Here is a 17,786-nt window from a genome sequence, read left to right as displayed (position 1 = left end):
TTTTTTGGGGTCCCCATTTTTTGATCTCTTTTTTTTGGGGTCCCCATTTTTTGATCTCTTTTTTTTGGGGTCCCCTTTTGGGATCCTTTTTTTGGCTCCCCCCTTTTGGATCCTTTCTTGGGGTCCCCATTTTTGGATCCCTTTTTTGGGTCCCCATTTTTGGATCCCTTTTTCGGGGTCCCCATTTTTGGATCCCTTTTTCGGGGTCCCCTTTTGGGATCCTTTTTTTGGCTCCCCATTTTTGGATCCTTTTTTGGGGTCCCCATTTTTTGATCCTTTTTTGGGGTCCCCATTTTTGGATCCCTTTTTTTGGGTCCTCCTTTTTGGGCCCTCCCTTTCTGGGTCCCCTTTCTGGATGTCCCTCGGGGGTCCCCCTTTTTCCTGGGGTGCTGAGCTGAGGTGTGGGGCAGCCCTGGGGTGCTCCTTGTGGGCGTCTTCAGGTCCAAGAAGGAGGCTCTTGGGCAGCCCCAGAGCCTTCAGGAGCTGCATCCAGCCGGGTGGGCAGTAGGAACATTTGCCTGTAGAAGGGGAGGGGAGGAGCAGCCAGAGCCCTGAGGGTCCCCTTGGTGTCTCCCCACAGGTGAGCTGCTGCTGCCCTGGCAGATGCTGCCCCTCCTGACGCAGGCCCCAGGTCCCTTGGGCTGAGGATGAGCAAACCAACAGACCTGGAACGCAGCCTCCCAGCCATTGCATCCATCAGCAGCTCCTTCTCCCAGAGCCAGGGCTTCTCCCCACCCTGCTACCTCTCCCCAGACAAGAGGAGAGCCATCTCAGATGTGAGGAGGACCTTCTGCCTCTTTGTCACCTTCGACCTGCTCTTCATCTCCTTGCTGTGGATCATTGAGCTGAACGTGAGCTGGGGGCAAGCAGGGGGCTGGAGGGGGGGCAAGCAGGGGGCTGGAGGGGGGGCAAGCAGGGGGCTGGAGGGGGGGCAAGCAGGGGGCTGGAGGGGGGGCAAGCAGGGGGCTGGAGGGGGGGCAAGCAGGGGGCTGGAGGGAGGGCAAGCAGGGGGCTGCAGGGAGGGCAAGCAGGGGGCTGGAGGGGGGGCAAGCAGCGGGCTGGAGTGGGGGCAAGCAGGGGGCTGCAGGGAGGGCAAGCAGGGGGCTGGAGGGAGGGCAAGCAGGGGGCTGGAGGGGGGGCAAGCAGGGGGCTGGAGGGAGGGCAAGCAGGGGGCTGGAGGCAGGGCAAGCAGAGGGCTGCAGAGGGCTGCAGGGGGGGCAAGCAGGGGGCTGCAGGGGGGGCAAGCAGGGGGCTGGAGGGGGGGCAAGCAGGGGGCTGCAGGGGGGGCAAGCAGAGGGCTGCAGAGGGCTGCAGGGGGGGCAAGCAGGGGGCTGCAGGGGGGGCAAGCAGGGGGCTGCAGGGGGGGCAAGCAGGGGGCTGCAGGGAGGGCAAGCAGGGGGCTGCAGGGGGGGCAAGCAGGGGGCTGGAGGGAGGGCAAGCAGGGGGCTGCAGGGGGGGCAAGCAGGGGGCTGGAGGGGGGGCAAGCAGGGGGCTGGAGGGGGGGCAAGCAGGGGGCTGCAGGGGGGGCAAGCAGAGGCTGCTGGGGGGTGGCTGCTGGGGAGCCTTTGACCCTGCCAGGCTCTGCTTTTGCAATCAGTTTCCTCTGTGTTGATTGCTTCACAAGTCCCTGGCCAAGGCTTTTGTTTGCTCTTCCCAGAGCCCTGCTGGCTGAGGAGGCTCTGAGCAGCTCATTTCCTGCAGCCCAGCGCTGCTGGGGCTGTCCCAGGCCCTTGGAGCTGGGCAGGGCTCTCCCTGGTGCTCCTCACCAGATCTGTGGCCTGGGCAATCTCCAGGTCCAGCCCTTGGCCACCTTCCTCTCCTGCTGCCCTTGGCCTGGGGCAAAGCAGCTCAGCTGTGTTTGCCAAGCAGCCCTGCCTGGGGCTGTCTTCTGCTGGGGGGGGCAGGGTGGGAGGTGCAGACCTCTCCCCTTCCCCTCCTGGCTGTTGGGGCAGAGCCAGGCAAGCTTTGACTCTGAGCTTCCAGCCCAGCAGGACTGCTGCTAAGCCTCAGCCTCTGCAGGCTGGAGATGCAGCTCCAGCAGGCAGGGGGCAGCCAGAGGGGCAGCAGGGAAGGGTTGGGTTGTGTCCCCCCCAAGGTTGTCCCCCCTCTGAGGGCCTTTGCTCAGTGTGGCAGCTGCAGGTCCCCTTTGTTTGCCTCACTGCCAGCAGGGCAGAGTTAACTTCCTGGCCTGGGCTGGGCTTTGGTTGGATTTCTTTCTCTCCTTGGTTTGTTTCCCTTGCTGCCCTTCCTGAACTGGTTCTGACTGGTTTCAGCCCTGCTGGTGGCAGCTTTGGAGTACTGAATGTCCTCCTGTGGAACAACCTGGGCAGAGAGGAGAGATGAACCTGATAGACAGCCCCCCCCCCCTGCCCCCAGCCCTCCTGCCCTGCTGCTGTCTGGCCTCTGGTTATCAGCACTGGATCCTGGCCTCACTTAACAGCTCTTATCTCTGCCCTGCTTATCAGCTGAGTGTCTGCACTTCACAGATTGTCCCTGCCAGCAGCTCCCTCCCCCTGCAGTGTCACAGAGACCCCCCCTGAGTCCACCCTCCTAGGAAGAAGCTTCCCCTCAGCCAGCTGAGGGTCCTGAGTGCCTGCCTTGGCCCCCAGCCTCCTGCTCTTGGCCCTGGCCTCTGCAGAGCTTCTCCCTGCACCCAGCCTGCAGGGTGCTCACCAAGGGGGGTGCTGAGGCTTGGGCCCTGGAGCTGCTGCATGTTTCAGGCTCTGAGGGCAGCTGGTGGAGCTCAGGGCTAATGCTGCTCTTATCAAAGCCTTTCCTCCACTGCCAGATAAGGCTCCACAGATTGGCCCTGCTTAAATGGCTGCTGCCTGCAAGCTGTAAATCTGGGAGCTGGCTGCTCTCAGAGGCAGGGGCATGGCTCAGGTGCTTCCCTCCTCCTGGCTGTGGCCCCTCTGTAACCTTAACAAACCCCCAGAAGCACACAGGGAGTGGCACAGGCAGGGGCTTGCTTGGGTTGGGGAAGAGCATGGAGTCCAAGCAGCAGCCCAGCACCACCATGGCCCCCCCCAAATTAACCCCATTTCTGGAGCACCTCCAGGGATGAGGGCTCCAGCCCCCCCTGGGCAGCCTGTGCCAGCCCCTGGGCAGCCTGTGCCCCCCCCTGGGCAGCCTGTGCCAGCCCCTGACCACTCTTGCAGCAAAGAAACTTTTCCTCCTCTCCAGCCTAAGCCTCCCCTGGCACACTTTCAGGCCTGATACTAGGGAGAAGAGACCACCCCCACCTCACTCCAGCCTCCTGTGGGCAGCAGTGAGGTCTCTCCTCAGCCTCCTCCAGGCTGAGCACCCCCAGCTCCCTCAGCTGCTCCTCAGCCATCCCCATCCAAAAAGCTCCCAGGAGCCTGAAGCCTTTTTATTCCCTGCCTCCTGCAGCCCTGCTGTGGGGAGGAGGCCTTGGGGCAGCTCAGCACAGGTCCTGCAGGTCAGGTGAAGCAGAGCTGCCTCCTCCCTCAGCATCCAGCAGCAGCCCTGACCTAGAGGGACAGCTTCCCAGTGGCTGCCTCTGCTGTCCTTGGACTGCCTGAGCAGGGGCTGCCAGGACACCAAGCTGCCAAGACCTGGCCTGAGAGTCACCAACTTGTTCCTCTCAGATCATCAAACAGCTGTCAGCCTACAGCAGCTTCCAGGCCAGCTGGGCTCTGTTCAAACCAATAGCCTGAAGGTGAAGCATTTGTTCCAGTTACCTGAGCCACCAGCACCATTCCAGCACCACCCCCCCAGAGCAGGATTTATGGTGTCAAAAGTCCCAGGGCTTGTCAGGCCCTGGATTGTCTGAGGGTGAGGCAAGAGAGCTCTGCTCAGAGCTTTTTCCACCCTCCCAGGCAGCTGTCCCAGAAGGGTTTTGCCTCTTTCAGGTGTCCCCAGCAGGAGGAGGCCACAGAGCTGAGCCCAGGGCTGGGGCAGCTCTGCTGGGGGCTCAGGCTGAGGGAGCTGGGGCTGTGCAGCCTGCAGGGGAGAAGGCTCCAGGGGGACCTCAGAGCTGCTGAAGGGAGGCTGCAGAGAGACTTCTCCTGGGGGTGTCTGGAGCCAGCCCCAGGGGGAAGGGTTTGGAGCTGAGGCAGAGCAGGGTTGGAGTGGAGCTGAGGCAGAAGTTGCTCAGTGTGAGGCTGCTGAGCCTCTGTCCCAGGCTGCCCAGGGAGGCTGTGGCTGCCTCCTGCCTGGGGGTGCTCAGGGCCAGGAGTGGGAGCTGTGAGCATGGAGAGCTGGTGGCACTGGCTGTGTGCTGAGCCAAAGCAGCAGCTCTCTGCTGCCCTCCACATCCAAGTCTTTCATGGAGCCCCCTCCAGCTCTGGCTGCTCCTTGGTGTGAAGCCAAGGCTGGAAGGGTCCTGCCCTGGTCCTGCCCTGGCAGGTGAGGGCCTTGCTGTGCTCCTGGCAGGCAGTTGTGTGCCTGCTGCACAGCCTGGCCTGCTGCTAACCTCTGGGCACCACTTGAGCAGCTCCTTCCTCCCAGCAGCTCCTCCTTAGTAGCTCTCCTGTGTCCCCTGCAGACCAAGGATGGCATCCAGAAGAACCTGAAGACTGAGATCATTGATTACCACTTTGGGACCTCTTTCTTTGACATCTTTGTGAGTATCCCAGGGGGCTGCAGGTGAGGAGGAGCTGTGCAGCTGGACAGGGAGGCTCTGTGTGGTGGGCTGGGAAGCTTAGGTCTTCCCCCAGCCTGGTTTGGGGGTGAGGAACAAGTTCTGCACCAGGAGGCTGCTGGAGCACTGCAGCAGGTTGCCCAGGGAGGTGTGGTTGAGGCTCTGTCCCTGGAGACCTTCAAGGTGAGGCTTGGGCAGGCTGTGGGTGGAGGATGTCCCTGCTGAGTGCAGGCTGCCCAGGGAGGTGGTGGAGTCTCCTCTGGGGACTTTCCAAACCCACCTGGATGCATCCTTGGGCGACCTGTGCTGGGTTCTGTGGCCCTGCCCTGGCAGGGGGGGCAGGATGTGATGATCTCTGGAGGTCCCTGACACCCTGGGATCCTGTGCAGGAGGGGTTGGACCTCTGGGAGGTCCCTTCCAGCCCAACCCTGACACCCTGGGATCCTGTGCAGGAGGGGTTGGACCTCTGGGAGGTCCCTTCCAGCCCAGCCCACTCCATGCTTGCCTGAAGCAGGCAGGTGGCAGCCCAGCTGCACTCTGCCTCTGGGCCCTCCTGAGGCCTCTCCCACTGTGGGGGTTTCAGGCTGTGCCTTGCTCACTTTCTCACAGACCTTGAGCAGAAAAGCAGTAGGATGTAGGCAGATGACTCTTGGGTGTGCAAGGGGAAGGCCAAGGTAGCTCTGAGCTGCTTTGGGTTGCTTCCAGCTGAGCTGCTCTGCCGCAGCCAATGCCGCAGGGGGGCAGGAGGCAAATCTCACCCGGCCAGGCTGCCTGTGTGCTCCTGTGGCAGCCCTTGGAGCCCAGGCTGAGGGGGTGAGGAGGGCCTGGGGAGCTGGCCCAGGCTGCCAGGGCCCAGGGCAGTGAGCTGGGGGCTGCCTTTGCCCCTGCAGGTGTTGGCTTTCTTCCGGTTCTCCGTGCTGCTGCTGGCCTACGCCGCGCTGCGCCTGCGCCACTGGTGGGTCATAGCGGTAAGGAGGCCACCTCTGCTCCCTGCCTTCAGCCCTGCCCCTGCCCTCTGCCAGCCCCTGAGCTCTTCACACTTCCTCCTGCCAGGTGACCACCCTGGTGTCCAGTGCCTTCCTGATTGTGAAGGTCATCCTGTCCGAGGTGAGGCTCCCGGGGGGGTGGTTCCGGGCTGGCCTCGGGCCGCTGCCTGCCCCTCGCTGTCCATCCCCTCCGGCTCCTCATGGCTGTGTCTGGGCTCTTCCTGCCTCTTCCCTGCAGCTTCTGACCAAAGGAGCCTTTGGCTATTTGCTTCCCATCGTTTCCTTTGTCATTGCCTGGCTGGAGACTTGGTTCCTGGACTTCAAGGTCCTGACTCAGGAGGCAGAGGAGGAGCGCTGTGAGTATTCCGCTGCTAGGAGCTGGCAGCCACCAGGCCCTGGGCTCTGGCTGCTGTGGGACACTGATGGAGAAGTGATCTCTAGGCTGGCTGCACTCAGCCCCAGGAAGTCCCTTCAAGGGGGGAAGCAGCTTTGCATTGAGTGGAGAGGAAGGGGAGGGGGGGAAAGGCAACCCAGCCCCCAGCAGGTGCCAGGCTGCCCTGTGCCAGCCGTGCTGGAAGCAGAGCTCAGCTCCTCCCTGGGGGTTGAAACTGTGGGACAAGTGCCAGGAGGCCTCTTGGGCTCCCCAGCTCTGGGTATCTCCCTTCAGCCCTTGCCCAGCAGCTTGCCTCAGCCCCTTGCAGGGGCAGAGCCTGGCTGATGGGGTGTGAGGTTTCACAGCCTCTGCTGGCTGAGGTCAGGCAGAGTGGAGCTGGAGCTCTGAGCTCATGCTCTGCAAACTGCCCTGCACTTTGCCTGGGCACCTGGAGAGTCCAGGGATCCTCCTAGGGAGAGGGTGCTGAGCTGAGCCTGGCACAGCTGCCCCTCTCCTGGAGCAGCCAGGGGAGTCTGTGGCCCTCCTGGGCTCAGCTGATGGAGGCCTGGGAGACGGCAGGGGAGGGCAGGAGCTGTCAGGTGGGGCTCAGTCAGAAGTGCCCTGGCTGGCTGCAAAGCACCAGAGGATGTTTGGGTCTTGCAAGGAGGCTTTAAGATGAAAAATGATCAAGTGTTTAATGCCTCTATTGGATTAGGCTCAGGTTCCAAATTGCTTCCAGGGGAAGCTCTTATTTAATTAGCTGCTTAATCGCCTTTGGATTTGACAGGCAGCAGAGCTCATTGATCTCCCTGCAGAGGAAGGGGCTCCAGCAGGGCAGGAGCAGGCAAGGGGAGCTGCAGAGCTGCCTGGTGGCAGTGTGGAGAGGCCAGCTGAGGCCAGGGGAAGGGGGTGGTGGGGAGGCTGAGGCCCCCTCTGTGCTGCCAGCTGTGGGAGCTCTCCGGCTTGGCCTCGCAGGGTACCAGGCAGCCTGGGACGCAGTCGCTCGTCACCCCCTGCTCTACCCCAGGCCCCTCTCTGAGAGACCATTCTACTCCCCTCCTGAGTCCTTTGCAGGTAAGATGTCCTCTGCTGTGCCCCCTCACTGACAGCCAGGGCCTGCTCACAGCCCCTGCCCCTCCTGTGCCCCCTCACTGACAGCCAGGGCCTGCTCACACCCCCTGCCCCTCCTGTGCCCCCTCACTGACAGCCAGGGCCTGCTCACACCCCCCTGCCCCTCCAGGCTGCCCTGCCCCTCCAGGGCCTGCTCCCCTCTCCCCCTGCCCCTCCAGGGCCTGCTCCCCCTCGCCCCCTGCCCCTCCAGGGCCTGCTCCCCCTCTCCCCCTGCCCCTCCAGGGTCTGCTCCCCCTCTCCCCCTGCCCCTCCAGGGCCTGCTCCCCCTCTCCCCCTGCCCCTCCAGGGCCTCCTCCCCATCACCATCACCTCCCCCAGGGGCTCTGTCTCATCATCCCAGCCCCTGGCAGTGATGGGTGGCAGAGCCTCCCAGGCCTGGCAGTGCAGGATGGGCTCCTGTCTGGCTGTGCCCGGGCAGGGCTGTGCCATCTCTGTGCCACCTGCAGGGTGCTCAGCCCCAGGTGCCAGGCTTTGGCTGGGTGGGGAGCTGGAGCCCTTTGTGCTTCTGGGGCCTGAATGCTGTGAGCTGCAGCTGAAGCCCTTGCAGAATGCTGCCCTCAGGGTGAGGGCACAGGGACAAGCTGCCACAGGCAGGTGAGGATGAGGGCTGGCACCGTGCCCCTGGCCTGGGACACCACCTCCAGAGCCAGGAGGTGGCAGCCAGGGCAGTTGTCTCAGGGTGGCTGCCACCTGCTCCGTGCTCAGCCTCTGGAGAGCCAGAGGTGTTGAGGGAGGCAGGGCCAGGGCTGCAGCAGGCTCATGGGAGCAGACTTTGCCTGCCCAGGGCACGGGGGACAGGTTGGGCTCTGACTGTGTCCTCCCTCCAGGGTCAGACAACGAGTCTGAGGAGGAGGCTGCAGGGAGGAAGGCTCTGACAGCTCAGGTAAGCAGGCATGTGCCAAGAAGGGCAGCACCTGGACCAGCCCAGCCAGGCCATGGCTCACAGGGCAGCTCCCCAGGCCTGGCTGAGCACTGTGTGCCCTTTCCCAGTGCTCCTGCTGCCCTTCAGGCCCTGGCACCTCTGCTCCTCCCCTTGGCTGCTGGAAGCTCTGAGGTGCAGGCAGGAGCCTGGCTGGCAGTGGCAGCTGGTGTGTGGATGCCAGGCAGGGTGGGGAGTGTGAGCAGGGCTCCAGAAGGAGGCCTCTGTGACCCAGATCTCTGTGCTGGGTGATGGGAGAGGGCTCCTGAGCCTCTGCCAGCCCTGGGAGGGGAGGGAGCTGCTCAGTGGTGGGGTTCAGGCCCTCTGCAACCCCCTGACCCCCTCCCCTGTCTCCTAGGAGAAGGAGTATGTCCAGCAAGGCAAAGATGCCATGGAGGTGGTGGACCAAATCCTGGCCCAGGAGGAGAACTGGAAGTTTGAGAAGAACAATGCAAGTGTCCCCCCCAGGCCCCTGCCCCAGCTGTGGGCACAGAGCAGGGGTGGCTTGGTGACAGCTCCTGGTGGCAGGAGAAGTGACCCAGGGTTCCAGTGGGCTGATGGAAGCAGGAGCCCAGGGCAGAGCCTGATTAATGAGGGGGTTAATTGCCTTCCTGTCTGGCAGGAGGGAGCCCAGCACTCCCCTCCAGACAGGCAGGGGTGGGCAGCTCACCCTGGGTGGGCATGGGGAGGAGGGAGGCAGTGCTGGCCCCTGGCACTGCTGCAGCCCCTGCCCCACTGCAAGGTGCCCCTGAGAGCATCCTGGGGACACCCAGCCAGACCCTGTGGTGGCCTCCCAGCCAGACCTCTCTGGCCATCAGCCCAAACCCTTTGGTGCCCTTTCTGGCCACCCCAAACCTCTCTGCCCTCCAGACCAAAGCTTTCTGGGCAGCTTTGGTCCCTGGCAGCAGCAGAGTGTGGGGCACTGCCACCCCCAAAGCTCCTTGTGTCTGCCCCTGCCCAGCCCAGGGCCTCTGGGGCAGCTGGCAGGGGGAAGCTCAGGGTTGCCCTTGGCTGCCACTGTGGCTCTGCCAGAGGGCTCTGGGTGCCTCCTCTCTTGCTCCAGGCAGCACAGAGGTGCCCAGAGCAGGCCCTGCCCTGCCTGCCTTCCTCCCCAGGCTGCCCTGGGCTTGCAGCAGAGCTTTGCTGGGCTGCCTCCAGCTCCTTTCTGCAGGGGGCAGGGAGGGAGTGAGGGGCTGAGTCTGCAGCCCCTGAAAGCAGCCTGGGGTGAGAGCCCTGCAGCCTGCTCTGCTGCCTCAGGTTCCCCTCTCAAGTGCTGCTGCTGCCAGGCTGGCTGGGCAGAGTGTTTGCTGTTTCCAAGGGGGGGTGAGGGCTGGGGGCTGGATTTAAATAGCCTGATCAGGAGTTTGACACAGGGCTGCTGCTGAAAGGCTCTCATCTGTCCATCCCTAAACCCCCTCCAGGGAGGCTCTCCTCAGCTGTGGCTACCAAGAGCAGCTTTGGCAGCCCCAGGCCCTTCCTGCTGCCCTGCTAGCAAAGGAGAGGCTGACCTTGAGGGGGGGTTGCAAGGCTGGCACAGGGCTGGGTTCTTTTTCTGTCTCATCCCTGCTGCTGCTCTGGGATATTGTTTTGTTTATGGAAATTGATGCCTGGGCAGCTCAAGTGTGCTCAGAGCTGGGGCTGGGGGGCACCAAGGGACAGGAGGGCCCCTGAGGTGGGATGGCTTCTGCAGCCCCCAGCCAGAGGGAAGTGACATTGCTGCCATCCCTGCTCCTCTCTCCTCTCTTCTCAGGACTTTGGTGATGTGGTTTACACCTTTGAGATCCCTGTCCATGGCAAGGCCTTTATCTTAAAGGTGAGAACCTTCCTGCAGCACTTCCTTGCCCTGGGTGGTGCAGAGGCAAAGAGCAACCTGCTCTGCTCAGAGCCACAGCTCAGCTGCCAGGCTGCCTCCCAGGCCAGGCCAGGCTGCAGAGCTGCCCTGGGGGGGTGTGTGTGCTGCAGGCCAGGCTGCAGAGCTGCTGTGTGTGTGCTGCAGGCCAGGCTGCAGAGCTGCTGTGTGTGTGCTGCAGGCCAGGCTGCAGAGCTGCTGTGTGTGTGTGTGCTGCAGGCCAGGCTGCAGAGCTGCTGTGTGTGTGTGCTGCAGGCCAGGCTGCAGAGCTGCTCTGTGTGTGTGCTGCAGGCCAGGCTGCAGAGCTGCCCTGGGGGTGTGTGTGCTGCAGGCCAGGCTGCAGAGCTGCCCTGGGGGGGTGTGTGTGCTGCAGGCCAGGCTGCAGAGCTGCTGTGTGTGTGTGCTGCAGGCCAGGCTGCAGAGCTGCCCTGGGGGGGTGTGTGTGCTGCAGGCCAGGCTGCAGAGCTGCTGTGTGTGTGCTGCAGGCCAGGCTGCAGAGCTGCCCTGGGGGTGTGTGTGCTGCAGGCCAGGCTGCAGAGCTGCTGTGTGTGTGTGTGCTGCAGGCCAGGCTGCAGAGCTGCTGTGTGTGTGTGCTGCAGGCCAGGCTGCAGAGCTGCCCTGGGGGTGTGTGTGCTGCAGGCCAGGCTGCAGAGCTGCTGTGTGTGTGTGCTGCAGGCCAGGCTGCAGAGCTGCTGTGTGTGTGCTGCAGGCCAGGCTGCAGAGCTGCTGTGTGTGTGCTGCAGGCCAGGCTGCAGAGCTGCTGTGTGTGTGTGCTGCAGGCCAGGCTGCAGAGCTGCTGTGTGTGTGTGCTGCAGGCCAGGCTGCAGAGCTGCCCTGGGGGTGTGTGTGCTGCAGGCCAGGCTGCAGAGCTGCTGTGTGTGTGTGTGCTGCAGGCCAGGCTGCAGAGCTGCCCTGGGGGTGTGTGTGTGCTGCAGGCCAGGCTGCAGAGCTGCTGTGTGTGTGTGCTGCAGGCCAGGCTGCAGAGCTGCTGTGTGTGTGCTGCAGGCCAGGCTGCAGAGCTGCCCTGGGGCTGTGTGTGTGCTGCAGGCCAGGCTGCAGAGCTGCCCTGGGGGTGTGTGTGCTGCAGGCCAGGCTGCAGAGCTCCTTCTCTGTGCTCCCAAGCAGCTGCACTGCACTGGGGGAACCTCTGCAGAGCTGCTCCTTGGCAGGCTCACAACCACCTCAGCAGCCCCTGCTGGGCCTCTCTCTCCTCCCTGCTGCTGCAGGGCTGGGAGCAGGTGACAGCAAGAATAAACCCCAGCCCCCTTCCAACCCCAGCCTCTAGGAGCTGATCTGCCCCAGGAGGGCTAATTGGGCTTAATTGCCAGCAGGGGCAGGGCTGAGAGTGCTGCCTGCTGCTGGCTGGCAGGGGGAAGGAGCTGCTGGGGCAGTGCCTTGCCCTGTGCCCCCCGCGGCGGCGCCGCCTTGGCTGCAGCCCATGCTCTAATGAAGCCTGGGTGCTGGGCTGCCTCCTCTTTGTTCCAGGGCATATGTTGCCTGGCTGGCAGGAGCTGCCAGTGGAGCAGCTCTCTGATTCCCTAGCACAAAAAACAAGGGGGCAGCACAAGCAGCCCAAGGCCTGGAGGGTCTCCCAGGCTCCTCACTTCACCGCCTTTGACTCCTTGCCTCCGGAGGCCTCCTGCCAGCGCTGCAGGTCGGCTCTCTGTGTGTGTCAGGAGCTCAGGCAGAGCTGCTCAGCCTCTCCTTGAAGTGATGTGCATGCAGCAGAGCTGCTGAGCGAGGCAGGGGGCAGGGTGGGAGAGCAGCCAGCCCTCAGGTCTGGCTGGCTGGCTGTGTGACAGACAGACAGACAGACACTTGCCCTCCCTGTGACACCGGCGCAGACCTTGGCAGGCAGCAGCAACCTGAGCCCTGAGCTGCCCTCTCCATCTCTGGAGCCATTCCAAACCCACCTGGACACCATCCTGTGCAGCCTGCCCTGGGTGCCCCTTCCTTAGCAGGGGGGGTTGGACTTGGATCCTCTCCAGAGGTCCCTTCCAGCCCCTGCCATTGCCTGTGCCCAGCCTTGCTTGGGTGCAGGCTTGAGCCAGGCCAGCCCCAGCCCTGCCCTGCTCCCTCAAGCCCAGCAGCTCTTTGTGCTCTGCCTCCTGTGTTCCTCTCCTGCCAGGTGGAGCAGGGCTGTGGGGTGGGCTCAGGCTCCAAGGGCTCTGGCTCTCTCCTCAGGCTTTCCTGCAGTGCTCTGCTGAAACAGTTTACCAGGAGGTTATTCTGCAGCCCGAGAAGATGATCCTGTGGAACAGAACAGTGGCAGCTTGCCAGGTGAGCCTGCTGGACAAAGATGGCTTAATCACAGGAGCTCCTTGGAGCCTCCCCAGTCCAACACTGGCTGGCACCGGTGGTGCCCAGGCCCTGAGCCCAGGCAGCGAAGCGTGAACCCTGCGCCGCTGCCAGCGGCTCCCTGCCCGCGGCCAGCTGCAGGCCCCTGCCCATCCCAGGCCCCCCAGCAGGTGGGGCAGGGCAGGGTGGGCCCCAGGCTGAGCCAAGCTGGGCTTTGGTGTGGTGGGCAGCCAGGGGTAATGCCCCCCCCAGACCCCTCCCCACAAAGGCAGAGGCACAAAGCGGCGCAGAGGGAGCTCGACCCCCCCAGCATGCTGGGGCTGGGTTAGGGCAGGGTCTGTGCCCCCCCCCAGCTGTGGGCATGTGCAGACCTGCATGGCACAGGCTGAGGAGATCTCTGGCTTTAACCTTTCTCTTTTCCTCCCCCTCCCCAGATCCTGCAGAGGGTAGAAGACAACACAATTGTCTCCTACGACGTGGCGGCCGGGGCGGCGGGCGGCGTCGTGTCCCCGAGGTCAGCCTCAGCCCCTGCCTGCTGCTGCCCCCAGCCCTGACCCCCTCCTGCAGCACAGAGGCAAGCAGCTGCCTCTGCTGGCACCCCCCTGCCCCAGTCTGTGCCCCAGCTCAGCCCCAGTCTGTGCCCAGCCCTCTGCCCCAACCCTGCCCCAGTCTGTGCCCAGCCCCTGCCCCAACCCTGCCCCAGTCTGTGCCCAGCCCCAACCCTGCCCCAGCCCTGCCCCTCTGCCCTGCCAGGGAGCTCCTGGTGCCAGTGCAGCAGGGCTGGCCCTGTGGGTAAGGATCCCCTGCAGCCTTCTCCAGGTGCTCCTGGCAGGAGCCTGGGAGCTGCCAGTCAGCCTCAGGCTGGCTGCCCAGTGCCCAGCCCTGCCCCAGCCTCTGCCAGGGGTGCTGCCCCTCCAAAGCTCCCTTCCCAAGGCCTCCTTTGCCCTTCCCTGCTGCTCAGGGACTTCGTCAACGTGCGGCGGATCGAGAGGAGGAGGGACAGATACATCTCCTGTGGGACCTCCACCACCCACAGCACCAAGCCTCCACTCTCCAAATATGTCAGGTGAGAGGCAGCAGCTTGGGGGAGGGGGGGAGGGAGGCTTTGTGAGCTGGGAGCTGACACAAACCCTCTGCTGCAAGCTCAGGGCAGAGAGCCCCTGCGCTGCTAACCCTGCTGCTGCTCCTGGCAGCCGCTGCAGGAAGCTTCCAAGCTATTTGTGGAGCTCAACCTTGCTCCCCCCCCCCCTCCCCCCTTCTTCTTCTTCCTCTTCTTCCTCCTCCTTTGTTGGAGAAGCTCTTGGTGCTGTTTGGGTGGTTCCCAGCTCCTTGAGCTCAGGGGAGTTGGAGGTGCTGAGCAGTGAGAGCCACAAACAGCTTCCCCCCCCCCCGGGCAGGCTGCATCCTGTTTGTGCAGCAGTGGATTCCCCAGCAGGGCCCAGCTGCCACTGCTGAGGGGCAGCAAGCAGCTGAGCAGAGCTGGGGCTGGAGCTCAGCCTCTGGGATGCCTTCTGCTGCCTGTCAGCTTGGTCACTTTGGAGGCTGAGGAGGCAGGGGGCTGATCCCCCGGCTGAAAGGAGCTGTGGCAGCCGTGGCCTGGCTCCCAGAGTGTCAGCAGCTCCTGGGCCTCTCCCTCTCTGCCTAGGGACAGCTTTGCCTGGCTGGGGCTGGGGCTGGGGCAGGGCTGGGGCTCTCAGACAAGGAGTCCTTGTTGCTGGCTGTGCTGCTGCCCCCCGGGGCCCAGCTGTGCCGCTCCCAGCCCTGACTTTGTTGTTCCTGATAATGCAATTGACATTTTTAACTGGGAGCCCTGGGAGCTGCCTCCCTCTGTGTGAGAGCTGGGGGCTGCAGGGCCTGGAAACAGCCTTTTGGGGGTGGCTTCTGGGGGGGGTTGTTGTACCAATGGGTGCAGCACAAATAGCCTCTCCCTGGGGAGGGGAGGGGAGGGAAGGCTGTGCCTGGGCTCAGCTCCTCTCCCCCTGAGGCAGCCCAGGGGCTGGGGGCTGCACTGGCCAAGCTCCCCCCCCCCACCCAAGCCTGGCCTGGGTTTTCTCCCTGGGGGTTTTCTTGTCCCAGGAGCTGTTGTCTGCAGCGAGGTCTGCCCAGGGCGCAGGGCTGCTGTTGGCAGGGCTGGCACAGGCTGGCAGGCAGAAGCTGCTCCTCAGCTGGCAGCTCTGGCACCCCCTCTGCCAAGGCACCTGTGGGAACGCTGCCTGCCCCTGCTGGCTGCTGGCACAGCAGCCACAACCTCAGCTTCCTGGGCCCTCTGCATCTGCTGCTGCCCCACCGGGCTCTCGGCCTCCCTGCCAGGCCCAGGGGCCGGCTGCCGGCGCGGGGTCGGTGCCCAGCACCCCAGGGTGCTGCAGAGCTTGGCCCCAGCTCTGATCCTGCTGCTGCTGGTTCCTCACAGGGGTGAGAATGGGCCTGGAGGATTCATTGTGCTGAAGTGTCCCAGCAACCCCAGGGTCTGCACCTTCATCTGGATCCTCAACACGGACCTGAAGGTAAAAGCAATCCTGCAGCCCCAGCAGCGCCCTGGCAGCCCCTGGGGGGTGTGCCAGGGAGCCTGCCCCATGGCCCTGGTGCCACAGACCCTGCCCCATCCTGGCCCTTCCCAAAGCAGCTCCTTGTGCAGTGCTGCCCTGAAGGGATTTGAGGTTTGCAGGTGGGGGTGAAACCCCCCCTGGAAAAAGCCTTTCCCCTGGAGGCTGCCCTGGTGGGGGGGGGGGGAGGCTCTTGCTTGGGGCCTTTAGCTCTCTGTGTGCCCTTCTGGGGGGGACAGATTTTGATCCTCTTTGGCACCTGAAGCTGCTTGGGCAGGTGAAGCCTTCCCTGGCTGCCTGCTGCCCCCAGGCAGGGCAGGGATTTGCGTGCCCTGCCGCCAGACCCCCTCCCCCCCAGCACAACCCCTCCGGGCCGTGCCCGCAGCCAGGAGCAGCCTCCCGGGGCGGCTGCCGCAGGTCCGGAGCCCCCTGCAGAGCTGCCCTGGCCAGGCCTTGCCGGTGGCCCAGATAAAAGGCAGCCGAGGGAGGGAGCTGGGGCGGGGGCGGGGGGGAGCGGGGCCGGCCCCGTGGCTGCCTCCGCTGGAGGTTGCGCTGGTAACGGCGACGGCGCCGCAGCAGCGAGCACAAAGGCTTCCATTCATCAGCTCTGCTGCAAAGCTGCGCGGCCCCCTCCCCTCCCACGGCCTTCCCCCCCCCTCCCCACCGAGCAGCTCAGCTCCTGCCTGCCTTGGGGCTCGCCGGGGAGGGGATTTGCAGCAGCGCTTTGCCTGGGCAGGGGGCAGAGCCCAGCCTGGCCTCCTGCCCCCTTGGCACCGGGCATTGTTTTCCTGCCCGGATCTGGCTCCCAGCTCCTCTGTCCCACTCTGGGGAGCGGGGCTGGGAGGGGAGAGGAAGCCTCTTGGCTGTGCAAAATGAGGCTGGGGAGGAGAAGACAACTCCCTGTGCCCCCCCAGGGCCGGAGAGCCTTCGCCCCCCGCCGCTGCCAGCTATTAATAACCCTCCTGGCAGCCGCTGCCAGCACCTCCCTGGCAGGCACTGCCCGTGCCCAGAGCCCCCTGCTCTGCTGCCTTGCCATTTCCTCTGGCCCTCAGGGGCTATTTATAGCCCCTGGCTCATCCCTTCCTGCAGCAGGGGGTGAGGAGCACACGTGTGTGTGTGTGTTTGTGGCCCTGACGCAGCTCCTTCCCGGAGCTCCTTCCAAGGAGGTGTCTGCAATGGGCCCTGGAGCAGCAGCCCCACGCCCCCCAGGGGGAAGAAAAACAGCTCCAGGCTTTGCTCTCTGCCTCCTGCCCTGCTGCAGCACCTCAGGCCAGGGGGGGGGGATCCTCCCCTACCTCCCTCACCTCCTACCCAGGAGATTCAGCCTGAGCTGCCTGCACTTGGGAGCTGCCTCTGCCCTGGGATGGAGGAGTCCTCCTCTACCTCCCTCACCTCCTGCCCAGGAGATTGCCCCTCAGGAACCCCCCCTCTGCCCTGGGATGGGGGGTGTCCTCCTCTACCTCCCTGAGCCCTCCACCCCAGGAGCTTTGGCCATCACTGCCTGCACCTGGGACCCTTTCTCTGCCCCCCCCCGGGACCCTGCCCAAGCCCCCAGCCCTGCTGCCAGCCCTGCCCGAGCTGCCTGCCCCCGCAGGGAGCAGGGCCCCCGGGGCCTGTTCCCTGCCCCTCGGTGGGGAGCAGGGGCTGAGGCCTTGGGGCTGAGTCGTGCAGGGCTTTTTTAGACCAATCAAAGCAGGCTTCAGTTCCCTCCCCCAGAGCCAGCTCCTGGTTAGCTCCAGCCCCAGCTCCCTGCTGCGCCGCTCCTGCCTCCCCCTGCCCAGCCCGGGCTCAGGGACAAGGGGGTCAGCCCCGAGCTGTGCATCCCCCTCCTGCCTCAGTGATCCCTGCCCTGCCTCCCAGCTCTGCCCCCTGCCCCCCTGCAGGGTCGGCTGCCTCGGTACCTGATCCACCAGAGCCTGGCTGCCACCATGTTCGAGTTTGCCTTCCACCTGCGCCAGCGCATCGCGGAGCTCTGCGGCAGGCCCTGAGCAGCAGGGCCCTGCTCTCCCTCTGGACTTGCCAGCCCTCTCCTCCCCCTCCTTCGGGGCTGGGGGACTGTGCCCCCCCTGCCCCCCACCCGGGGAGGAGACTCTCTACTAACAGCGCTGGGGGGGAGCCCCGGGGGGGGGCTCAGCTCCCACTCCCCAGCTGGTTCCTCCTAACCAGGGCCCTGCAGCCACTGACTGTGCCAAACCCCTGCCCCTGCCCTCCTCTGGGGCTGACCCCCCCCACACACACCCTGTTCCTCACACAGGGGCTGGGGGGGCTCATCTCTGCCCCCCCCACACACCCTCTTGTGCTCCAGTTGGCTGAGGAAGAGGAGCCACAGGAGGAGGAGGAGGCCTTGGGGGGCATCCCCTCCCTGCTGTCCAGGAGCAGCCCTGTGCCAGGCTCTGGGGGGTGAGGGGAGGTGGCAAAGGCCTCTTCTGCCAGCCCCTTGTGCCCCCCGCTGGGGGAGGGCCGGAGGGGGCCATGCAGTGCCCCCCACCCCTGCAGGGCTGTTCCCTGTTGGTTTGTGCTGCCCAAACCTCCCTGGGTCGCCCCTTGGGGGCTGGCTGCTGCCCCCCCAGCTCCTCTCCCCCCGCTCTGGATTTGCCTCACAGCAGAGCTGTGTGCTGGGGGGGCGCCGGGGGGGTGTGGGGGAGGCTTTGTTCTACCTGCAGCTCCGGTGCTGTGTTCTGCTCTATAAATGGAAGCAGCACGGAGCTGCCCCCACGCAGGGGCCCACGTGGGGAGCACCCACACCAGCCCCCCCCCCAACCTCACCCACCCTGGGCTCCCAGCAGACCCCCCCTCCCCTCCCCTCCCCTTGTGCTGGGGGTCTGAGCCCCCCCAGTGCCTGCCAGGGGTGCTGGCACCTGGCACCAATAAAAGCCTTGCACTGTTTGCAGCCCCTGCTCTGCTCTGTGACTCCAGGGGAGGGGACAGTGGGGGTGGGGGGAAGCCTGGAGACCCCCCCCCCCCCCTCCAGCTGCAAAAGCAGGGTCCCCCAGGCCCCTGTGGCCGTGGGCAGCGCTGTGCCCCATGCCCTGCTGGCACCAGCAGCTCCTGGGCATCACCACAGAGCTTCCAGCCCTGCTCTGC

At 64.8% G+C, this 17,786-nt stretch overlaps 1 protein-coding gene across 1 annotated transcript; it reads left to right on the top strand.

Annotated features, from left to right (window-relative positions):
- Positions 1–604: 604 nt before the first annotated feature.
- Positions 605–16,722, top strand: STARD3 (StAR related lipid transfer domain containing 3). Its single transcript, XM_054176807.1, has 14 exons — positions 605–851; positions 4,508–4,585; positions 5,494–5,571; positions 5,657–5,710; positions 5,828–5,945; positions 6,938–7,036; positions 7,921–7,976; positions 8,371–8,463; positions 9,763–9,825; positions 12,046–12,141; positions 12,594–12,673; positions 13,121–13,225; positions 14,570–14,663; positions 16,586–16,722. Exons 1-14 carry the CDS (start codon positions 648–650, stop codon positions 16,688–16,690), a joined length of 1,323 nt encoding a protein of 440 aa, XP_054032782.1. The 5' UTR covers positions 605–647; the 3' UTR covers positions 16,691–16,722.
- The last annotated feature ends 1,064 nt before the right edge of the window (positions 16,723–17,786 follow it).

The sequence above is a fragment of the Dryobates pubescens genome, chromosome 36, assembly GCF_014839835.1.
Source record: "Dryobates pubescens isolate bDryPub1 chromosome 36, bDryPub1.pri, whole genome shotgun sequence".
Classification (NCBI taxonomy): domain Eukaryota; kingdom Metazoa; phylum Chordata; class Aves; order Piciformes; family Picidae; genus Dryobates; species Dryobates pubescens.
Note: the sequence above shows the minus strand (reverse complement) of the source record. Positions and strands in the feature narration are given on the sequence as shown.

Coding starts and splice junctions, on each gene's coding strand:
- STARD3 (XM_054176807.1), top strand. CDS start 648: ATGAGCAAACCAACAGACCTGGAACGCAGCCTCCCAGCCATTGCATCC. Junction 5,711..5,827: donor TGAAGGTCATCCTGTCCGAG/GTGAGGCTCCCG, acceptor TCTTCCCTGCAG/CTTCTGACCAAAGGAGCCTT. Junction 9,826..12,045: donor GCAAGGCCTTTATCTTAAAG/GTGAGAACCTTC, acceptor CTCTCTCCTCAG/GCTTTCCTGCAGTGCTCTGC.